The sequence below is a fragment of the Lampris incognitus genome, chromosome 1 (assembly GCF_029633865.1).
Source record: "Lampris incognitus isolate fLamInc1 chromosome 1, fLamInc1.hap2, whole genome shotgun sequence".
NCBI lineage: Eukaryota > Metazoa > Chordata > Actinopteri > Lampriformes > Lampridae > Lampris > Lampris incognitus.
In genome coordinates, this window is record NC_079211.1 from 141,812,648 (window position 1) to 141,823,588 (window position 10,941).

General features: G+C 45.4%; 1 protein-coding gene across 1 annotated transcript; it reads left to right on the forward strand.

The window, feature by feature from the left end:
• The first annotated feature begins 702 nt into the window (after positions 1–702).
• Positions 703–10,716, forward strand: arid5a (AT rich interactive domain 5A (MRF1-like)). The gene is made up of 7 exons (XM_056291538.1): positions 703–785; positions 2,004–2,083; positions 4,811–4,964; positions 5,128–5,180; positions 8,517–8,614; positions 8,704–8,863; positions 8,969–10,716. The coding sequence occupies exons 1-7, from the start codon at positions 782–784 to the stop codon at positions 10,244–10,246; spliced, it is 1,827 nt and encodes a 608-aa protein (XP_056147513.1). The 5' UTR covers positions 703–781; the 3' UTR covers positions 10,247–10,716.
• The last annotated feature ends 225 nt before the right edge of the window (positions 10,717–10,941 follow it).

Sequence of the window (10,941 nt, forward strand, 5' to 3'; positions counted from 1 at the left end):
CCCTTGTAGGGTATGATTGGGGATCCCTACTATAGGCGAACACAATACCCCTGACCTTCTGGGGTCCCTCGTGGTCCGGGGCCCCGGGGCACTGGCCCAGCATGCTCGGTCCGTAATCCAGCCTTGGTTCTACCCACAGATGACCCCCCCCCCATCCACCGTAAAATCTATGTGGATGCTGGGGATGAGCGAAACGCCGGCATCTTATACTGTGGAAATGCTCACGCGGTGTTCTGACACTAGAGTACGGGCACTTTGAAAACTTTAAATGTGTGTTCCTCACAACAATAACAAGCCCTTAGAAGGATAAAGTTTAGTTTGGACGATTACGAACACAAATATTCATTTTGAAACACCAAAGGTCAATTACGGCTGTGACCTCCCCATACACCGCCCCCCCTCCCCACACTCCCCCAGGCTTTTCTCTGGAAACCAGAATAAACGTCGAAGTTATCCCTTCTCGTTGTCCATCAAACTAAACCTAAAAAAAACTGCTCTTCCGTTTGCCAGATACTACCCCCCCTCCCTCTTCCAGCCCCGCCGACGACACGTTCGCATTTTTAAGAATGACAAAGAGAGCCGAAACTTTCGAACGTCGGCCGAAAAAAAGAAAGAACTCGGTTTCCCAGAGGCCCTCGCGCCGCCCATCATCAACCAATGAACGCGCCCGTGTGGCGGCACCGTCCTACTTCGCGGCGCGGGGTTGAATAGGACGCGGCGTGAAGCGCTGTAACGAAGGTAAACACGGCGAGAGCGCGGCCGCACAAGACGTCCTCTTCAAATGGGTGAGCTTTCCTTCCCAACCACCCCCCCCCCCCACCACCACCCCCCCCCCACCCCGGTACCGCACATGATGTGTGAGAACTCGTCTCCTGTGCTAAACAAGAACAACAACTTTTTACAACACGGGAAACTGCTGTAATGTTTGTCTTTGATATAGCGGAGCGGAGCGTCATCGACATTTTCACAGGAAAACTGACGACATTCCGGCCCCGTGTCAAGTGAATCGTGTTTGGGGGGGAGGAGGGGGGGGGCTGATTTGTATTGATTCAGAAAAGCCAAACGTTGCATGAAAGTTAATTGTGAAGCTGTATTGATGAGAGAGCACAGCCGTGAAAGTGTCACTGCAACTGCACTTTTGTACAGCAGAGGCGTTACACGCGTTATAGGTGTGCGTGTGTGTGCGCGCGCGCGCGTGTGTGTGTGAGAGAGAGAGAGAGGTGATGGTGAAACCATATATCATGGATATTTCTTCAAAATGGGAAGTGGAGAAGTCAGAGGCTATTGAAAGCAGAATTGAAGGTTCAAGCCACAGCGCAGGAAATAAGCAATCTCAAAAGAGAAGCAGTTTGGTTTTGCAGACAATTGATATCACGGTGGGTGGCGGGCTGAGAACATTTGAAGAATGTAGATGACTACTTGATTTTTTTTTTTTTGAGGAAGAGGTTTGACTCCGGTTGTTGAGTTCATATCCAGTATCTCACGGACCCCCCCCCCCCAAAAAAACAAAACAACAACATTCTTCTCAGTTGTCATAGCTATAGGCTACGGTTATTTTCAGCATCCATTTTTAATTTTCTCCAAAAATGTGTTCCCAGGCATTGAGGCATGCATAGGAAATGTCACCAGTATCATATTAGATTTCATTATTATGGGGTATCCTCCGCCAGTGGATAGATAAAAAAGAAAGGCTGAAAATAAAAAGCAATAAAAAGAATACCTCACGCGATACTGTCATTTCACCGTTTTCATGGGACAACACAGGAGTGGTTAGACTCACAAGCAGGAAGTGGTTTTGCAACATGTGGTTTTGATATCAAACGTAGCTCAGTGTTAGGTAGAGTGGTTACTGGTACGCTTTTTTAAAGTTCTCATGCAAGATCATCTTGCCATTACATCACCTTTACATCACTGAGTTGTTTGACTTGACAAACGTTGAGAGACAAATTTTTTTTTTCTGGGCAAAGGTAAACTTCTTATCCTTGTTTTGTGATTTGTGTCAGAGGTGAGAAATGAAGTGGACCAGAGTGAGATATCACAACAAGGAGCCGCCATCGACGAGGACAGGTTGAAGGCGAACCAGGTATAACATAATGTCCTCTTTGATTGGTTAGAGACAGCCGGTCTTCTGGTCGGTGTAAGGGCAATTTATGAGTTACAGATAATCATGTGCAATACAAATGAGTAGTTATCAGGCTGTGTTTTCATTTCCCTTCTTGAGATCAGTGAATTCGAAAGGCTGAAAAAAAAAGTGTGAAGTTATCACGGCTTGGCAGCGAATACAGAAATGAGAGATACGAGGCCACGAAACACACACACACGCACATCACAACATTGCGTTGTATTCGCCACACATACAGAAACCGCGGAAGATCGTTCCAGTCACAAATTCTGGTAACTGAATATGAGAAATAAGTTCACTCATCAAATTTCCAAGGATGATGTAGTTGAGAGCCTAGTGGTTTTTGTGGTGACAACTGGCCTGTTGATAGCATCAGTAGTGCTCACCACCAACAACAAATGTGAGAGCCATGTACCGACACAGACGTAAACTTCACCCACGCTATTCTCCTACACTCTTAAAAAAAAAAAAGAAAGAAGTAATTCTGTGGAAATTAATTGAATCTTTCACGTTTATATTCAGCCTCTTCTTAAGAGCTCTGCAGTGCAGACAGACACCCCAGTATGTGGCTGACGCTGCAGACATTTCCTGTAGGAAACAAATGAAAAATAGACCTGAACATCTACACTTAGAGGAGAGAAACATACATGTGAAATATACCCTCCCAAAACTCTCCAGCTGCTAATAAACATCATATGAGAAAACGAGCGACTTTGTGCAGTTACAGTAGCATTACGTCGCGGCATAACAGAGGACGGGCTTTGATAAGCAGCGAGTTTTTTTTTTGCGCAAAAGATTTTGCCATAAATATTTTTGTCCTTCTTTTTATCGAGGGGAAAGCCACCTCAAGGTGTCCTATGGTAATCATCGCGTTCATCTGTATATTCTTAAAATGACAGCATGTCCCTGCCTAACAGGGAGCTCATCTCTGCAGAAAGTCCCTGATGATTATCAGATTTCTGATGTTAGCTTTGATCTGCTAACACCGCTAACTCACCAAATGCAAAATACCACATAGCCCTGCCAGATTTCTTGAATTAGCGTTGCAGTTAAAAGCAGAACGATCCTTATACGAGATATGAAATCGGATTTGTTTGGAAATTCACATGCAAACAACTGCAAAATAAGAGGGCGAGAAGAGAGGAAAGTGTCCCTTGTGGTGTTTGCAGAGCAACGGTGGAAAGTAAAAGCTGCCATGTTAGTGGGGAACAGGAGCTAGGAGCAGCTGAGATGTCTGTGACTCAGTCAGGGCTATCTTAGTGGTAGGTCTGTACCTTCAAAATTACTCAGTCTGGAGGCCGCTTCTCGGAAGCAGAAACCACAGAAAGGAACTTGATTCAGTGTGAAACCCCGTTAAGTTATTTCATTTTACAATGGGTGCTGCAGAAATGAAGCAGCCTCCAAACTGAAATATTGTTAGTGTCTTCATCTTTCATGGGATTATTTGCTGCCCTGTGCCTGTCAAATAAATAGATAAAACCTGATTACACGATTTAGGCATATCTGACATATCACCCATGCTTGTATGGAGAAAAATACTACCATACTTGATGTGTCCAGGTGGACAGCATGATGATATAAAGGGAAATACCAGTGTGTAATTTGAATTTTCACTCATCTCTATCGTTTCCATGCAACTTTCACTACCTGACTGTGCTGCTGGATGGGAACAGTGTTATTAGATATATTAAAGCGTTTCATTATGAATGGCCGTCAAATATACTGATGACAGACAACTCGTGCTCTAAGCTAAGATATTAGGACTGGTATCACTTGTGTAGTACAAGGCCTTGGTGTTGCGCTGAGGTTTGAGCCCAATCCTCAGATTAGCCTGACTTTGCCTAATGGTTCAGTCAGACCTTAAATGGGCCTTGCACCAAAATCACAATATCAACACCAGTCAATGGGAAATGCCATACAGGAGGGCGGGGGAGAATGAAGGAAACAGGCTATATGGTACTTTCCTTCGACTCTGACGCGAGATTGAAAATACAAAACAGGTATTATCTGCATCAATGACTTTGTACGGGGCACTTCTCCTCTTTGGGACTCTGAAACTGTTGATTCAAATTTCTGCATGCCTCCACTGTTTCATTTCTCATTTCTTGCAAACCACACATGGTGACATTGTCTATTTCTTCTGCTGGAGTTTTCTCATATGAAAAAATTATACGAGGCACGTCTTAGCGTCCCAACATTATAATATAACGCCTCCAAATTATAACTTAAACCCAGTAAATAAATAATAGATAAATAAATGATCAGCCAGCCAAATTGTTTGCGTTTCAATGAACTTTATTTTTGGTGCAAAGCTGAGTATTAGCATCAATCATGGGGTGCATCTTATTTATGCATGATTTATAGACACATTGCTTCTTATCCATAGGTGATATCTGTTTATAGTTTGACATTTCTGATACCAACAACTGTCATGTCTAGACCGAAAACCCCACAAGTCTGCTGCTTTCTCTCCAGACCGGATGTGTAGTGGTTACCTTCTGAGAGTAGCGGTAAAAGCCTACCCCGTGTTTTTGAAGTTTTAATGCAGCATTCATTTATCAAGAGGACACGACGTCTACTACCTGGGCACCTTTTATTACATTTATTTTCAGTCTCACAATGCAGCCACATGTTGAGGTTTTTTCTTTTCTTCTTTCTTTGATAAAATCTCGATTATCTCTAATGTAGACCTCGTCCACGATTGTGATCTGTGACTCGTCAACCGATCAGTCGGTCGAGCCGGCAGAGATGGAGGAGAAGTCCTTCGTGTCGAGTCTCTATCATTTCATGAAGGGCAGAGGGACGCCCATAGAAAGGATCCCACACCTGGGCTTTAAGCAGAGTAAGTCCACGTCCTTGTCCGTGTCCACCTCCTCTGCTGTTTGAAGATATTATAACGCTGAGAAGCGGTAATGACCGACACTGAAGATGAACGATAAGATGAATGAGTTTCCAATGCATTTTCTTCTAGTTATTCTTCTTCTTCTTATCATTCTTCTTTGCAGTTAATCTTTGGAGAATCTACAAGACAGTTGAGAAGCTTGGAGGTTATGACTCAGTGAGTACAAATAGACATATAAACACGCAGTCCTTTTGATTTTTTTTTTTCAGCTTCTCATCACTTGTTCTGAATGCTGAGACAGGCCATCATCACAGATTGGATGGTCTCTGAGTGGAAAATGAGCTGTTGTGTTAGATGATGGGACTGACCTTTTTTTTTTTACCACATCAATAGAAAACTGAGCGCTCAGTTTTTCGCTTGCTACGTGCTGTTAGCCAAGGCGAAAACATAAAAAAAAAACAATTATACAATAAAAAAGAACTTAACAAGTAATTCATAAAAAGACATTTAAAGAATAAAATCAAAATGTAATGCAAGGTTTACAACTTTGCAAACATCAAAGTGCAAGGTTTGCAGTTTAGCAGAAAGCAACGGCAAACCTAAATGTTCCCCCCTTTTTTTTTTCTCCCCAATTGCACCTGGCCGATTACCCCATTCCTCCGAGCTGTCCCAGTCGCTGCTCCACCCCCTCTGCCGATCCGGGGAGGGCTGCAGACTACCGCCTGCCTCCTCCGATACATGTGGAGTCGCCAGCCGCTTCTTTTCACCTGACAGTGAGGAGTTTCACCAGGGGGGCGTAACCACGCTATTCCCCCCAGTTCCCCCTCCCCCCAAACAAGCGCCCAGACCGACCGACCGGCATCCGGCTCCACACCCGCAGACACGGCCAATTGTGTCCATAGGTGACGCCCGACCAAGCCGGAGGTAACACGGGGATTCGAACCGGCGAGCCCCGTGTTGGTAGGCAACGGAATAGACCGCCACGCCACCCGGACGCCCCAAACATAAATGTTTTTAATATGGATTTAAAAGTAGTCAGTGTTGGAGTAAGTCTCAAATCTTCTGGAAGTTTATTCCAGCTATTTGTTGCATCGTAGCAAAAAAGACACCAGAAGACATGCGTGTTAGGGCCACACATGGGGGGCCACGCGGGGCCACACACTTTCGTCTGTGGCCCTGACCAAGGCAGGGCAAATCAATCAATCAATCAAGTTGCATTTTATATAGCGCTTTTCTAGCTGCAACAGCCACTCAAAGCGCTTTACATTTCTGGTCAAATCTGAATTTCAGACCTGTTATAACAGAACACAAGCCGTTTTCTGTACAATCGCCACCCATTTCTTATGCGCAAGGCCACTGAAATGTGATTTACACCATTAACTTATTCACATGCGCGTCAACATGCGTCCAAACAGCATCTGTAAATGTGAGCCGCTTTTATAACCTTCAGGGATGTGCAACATGATCCGGAAAGGGTCGACGTGGGTGCAGGTCCTCATTCCAACCAAGCAGCCACACACCCAAGTCTATAAATCAAAGTCCTCAGCAAAGACTATTGGTTGACTAATAGAATCAGTTGTGTAACTGCTTGGTTGGAACAAGACTATTGTTTGACTAATAGAATCAGGTGTGTAACTGCTTGGTTGGAACAAAGACCAGCACCCACACCAGCCCTCTCTGGACCATGTTGCCCACCTCTAATCTAACCTGTTGAAACATGCCCAGGCATGCCGAAAACAGCATTTGCATGCCCAGGTATGCTTGGACTGACCAAAACAGCTTGCTTTGTGGACAATATACTAGTAGACTTAAAATATGATGGGAAATCGTAAAAATAGGTTATATCTACAAACAGTATGTGATGGGAAAGTTTTAAGGCGATTTTCATGTTCAGCAGCCCAAAATACACAGAATACACCCAAGTCTTCAGGAAGCAAAACCTTTGTTGTCCAGTAACCATAGTTGCTGACCTCTAGGCCCCTCCAGGACAAGAGGTCACGACAACATCATTGAGCAAGTCAAGAGCTTTTCAATTTTGCAAGTCAAATTTATCAATACAGCACATCTCCACAACAAGGCAATTCAAAGTGCTCCACACAAAAGGCATCAGGAGAAGCAACATAAGACAATAAATAAAAAGGTTAAAGACCAATAAAAAGAGAGTTAAAGTTACAGCGCTCTGCAAGATGAAAATTAAAAGCTTCCAGCTTTGTTCATTACAAGGCAGCAGCAAACAGGAAATACTCCAGCCTAGATTGATAAGAACTGAAGAGTTGTAGCAGACCTGCAGTTTTCCAGGCGTTTGTTCCAGATATGTGGTGCATAAAAACTGAAAGCTGACTCTCTATGTTTAGTTTTGACTCTGGGGACAGAACGCAGACCTGTCCCAGACCATCTGAGAGGTCTGGATGGTTCACAGTGGAGCAGTAGGTCAGACATGTATTTTGGCCCTAAACCATTCTGTGCTTTATAAACCAAGAGCAGAGTTTTAAAATCAATTCTTTGACAGAGAGGAAGCCATTGTAGCGACCTCAGAACTGGAGTGATGTGGTCTAATCCATTGCCTACCAACACGGGGCTCGCCGGTTCGAATCCCCGTGTAACCCCCGGCTTGGTCAGGTGTCCCTACAGACACAATTAGCCGTGTCCGCGGATGGGGAGCCGGCTGTGGGTATGTGTCCTGGTCGCTGCACTAGTGCCTCCTCTGGTCGGTCGAGGCGCCTGTTCGGGGGGGAGGGGGAACCAGGGGGGAATAGCGTGGTCCTCCCACGCGCAACGTCCCCCTGGAGAAACTCCTCACTATCAGGTGAATAGAAGCGGCTGGCGACTCTATATGTATCGGAGGAGGCATGTGGTAGTCTGCAGCCCTCCCCGGATCAGCGGAGGGGGTGGAACAGTGACCGGGACAGCTCAGAAGAGTGGGGTAATTGGCCAGATACAATTGGGTAGAAAAGGGGGGGAAATCCAAAAAAAGAACTGGAGTGGTGTGATCAGCTCTTTTGGTCTTGGTAAGGACTCGAGCAGCAGCGTTCTGAATCAGCTGCAGCAGTCTGATCGATTTTTTTTTAGAGAGAGACCTGCAAAGACACCGTTACAGTGCTCGAGTCGACCGAAGAGAAATGCATGGAAAAGGATTTCCAAATCCTGCTGACACATAAATCCCTTAATTCTTGATATATTCTTCAGGTGATAGTAGGCGGACTTTGTAATTGTCTTAATGTGGCTATCTAAATTCAGGTCTGAGTCCAGGACTATACCTGGCTTGGTTCATATAGCCAAGTGCTATACTGTCTTTGCTCTCCGACTGCTGGATGAAATTTCATGGGGACGAGTGTGAGAGTTCAGAGAGTGAATGTCTCTTTTTTTTCTGCAAAATTGCACTACATGGAGAGTCCGTATTTATATCTTTTGATAATCTGCTAGACTACACATCTGGTAAAAGGAGCCTCTGATTTTTCTGGTGAACTGGAATGCCTCTTCATTATATTTTCAATGGAGAAATGTTGGGCCAGTGCTACACCTGCGTCCTTTCTAACTAATGTTCACCAACAGGTGACAGTGCGGCGTCTATGGAAGAATGTATATGATGAGCTGGGTGGGAGCCCAGGGAGCACCAGTGCTGCAACTTGCACCCGCAGACACTATGAGAGGTGAAAACAGCGCTCCTCACTACATGTCAATCAATCCACTGTCATATCAGTTAATTACAAATCACAAATACAACCTGTTTGTATGATAGGCTAGTGCTGCCCTTTGAGAGACAGCTGAGGGGGGAAGAGGACAAACCTCTCCCTCCCAGCAAACCGCGGAAACAGTACAAGAGGAATCTGGATGGCAAAGTCCGCAAGCCCGCGGTGAAGAGGAAGAGCACACCGTCTGTCACGGAGATGGATCCTGAGGTAGGGTACAATGTCATAATAACACACAAGGAAATAAATTATGCATATTTCACATAGGTATTGCTCATAATCTGTGTGAAAATGACCACTGTTTTAATTTTCAAGTCGAATGCCAGTGGAAGACCAAAGACTGCTGACTACTGTGAGACAGAGACACATGCTCATTCCACTCCACGGGCTGTCACCTCCGATAGGCCTCATCGAGACTGCTCCCCACCAAAGCAAGAGGCTGACGATGTTTGCGATTCAGTCTATGGCTGGTCCCAGCTTGTCCAAATCCCTTCATCTTGCACGTGGAATGGTCATACCCCATCTGCGGCTGGAGAGGTCATCTCCCCTCTGGAGAAAAAGAAGCGCGTGGCCCAGGCCAGCCTCCAGCTACCGCTGAGCCCACCGGGGGATGATAAAGACCGTCCCTCTGTCATCCACTGCTCTCCGCCTACGGCCTCAGCATCTACGAGTCAGAACTGCAACTCCTCTGAAGGCTCTCCACTGCCTCTATCCTCATCATCCTCCCGCAGCCCTTCACCCTGCTCTGTTTCATCAGAGGATTGTCCGGCGCTCGCTGACTATAAGCCCTCATCAAACTCGAAGTTACCCCAAACTCCCTCCAGCATCACCAGCAAGGCATCTAGTTGCAGCAATGAAAGCAAGTCTCTGAGCAGCGGTGCGACGTCAAAACAGCTTTCTGGAGAACATAAGGAGGTTTCTCACGTTAGCTCCCGCTCACCTAATGCAGACTCAACCAAAAGCCAGACTAAAGACTGTGTGTGGAAGCCGGCCCACAAAGGTAACGGCAAAAATTCTGCTCCGTGTCCGCGATCGACATCCTCCTGTTTTCATCCTTCTGTGTTTAGGTCTGATTGGGCTCCAACATATGGCTCCAGTTTCACCAAAGTGGTTCCAAAAAACTTGCAACCTTTTCGCCCCACTCCCTTTCCGCCTGCTTGTTCCCTCCTCGGCCAGGGCAGGCTTATTTCGTCCAATGACTCACTGAACTGTGCCAAGACAGTGCATAACTTGGCTCCGTGGTTCTATCAGACAGAAAAGAGAGAGAGATCCAAGACGATGCCGGCCAAACATTTTTCTACTCAACAGTCTTTATCTCATTCCAGTGCCACCCTGCCAGTGACCCACCCTCCAATGGGCAGTGACAGGGCAGGGAAAAACTCTCATCATGAGCCCCCACCCCAGCCTGCATTTATACCCAGCAGAATGAGGCTACCCTATTTTCAGCCAGTATACCATCAAATCCCTGTGGGTCCGACCCACCCTGCCATCACTGGATCGGCTATCTACTCGTATCCATACTTTTCTACGTGGAGTCCCCAACCCGGATACACCATTCCCAGCACGAACTCAGTTTATCCTTACAAACTTTGATGTCTTCTATTAGAGTCAAAACAACATTAGAATTCAAACAGATGAATTTTTTTTTTACCCACTTCATTTTTGTCTTGAGGAAGTAGGGCTACAATCATTATGACTTCTTGCTATGGTGGGAAACTGAACCACTAACATTCGTTGGCTTACTTGTCCGCCGTAATGACTATTTCAGCACGGAGCTCTTGAGTTTTGATGTTGCATGACATTAAGATGCATTCGGTTAAGGTAGCACCAAATTTGTAATACAGAAAGTGAGGTACCTACCCTAGGCATTTTATAAAGAAACTGCTCGGTACAGGATTGTGCCAAAAAAGTACTGTTAAAGTCCTATTGTGTTGATTTCCAACTGCAGTTTGACAAATTATACAAGGAGAAGCTGAAGGGTTACACACACACATGTATATGTATAAAAAGGGTTACACACACATGTATATGTATAAAATGTTAATGTTAAAGTGGCTGTCAAATAATAAACCAAAAACGTTCTTTTCAGTTAAAGCAATTTTGTCTGGGGGGGGGGGGGGCTGCATAAATATAGCCACAAGTGGCGACTCCGGGGTTCAAGCAAACACAGACCATTAGAAGCTGAAAGCTTCAACAACATAATTAAAATTATCCACCAAGTTTGATGATGTTTGGACAAACTGTCATTGATTTATGGCAAAATTTGCGCCAGGCCCATGCACGTGTTT

Coding starts and splice junctions, on each gene's coding strand:
- arid5a (XM_056291538.1), top strand. Junction 4,965..5,127: donor ACACCTGGGCTTTAAGCAGA/GTAAGTCCACGT, acceptor TCTTCTTTGCAG/TTAATCTTTGGAGAATCTAC. Junction 8,864..8,968: donor TCACGGAGATGGATCCTGAG/GTAGGGTACAAT, acceptor TTAATTTTCAAG/TCGAATGCCAGTGGAAGACC.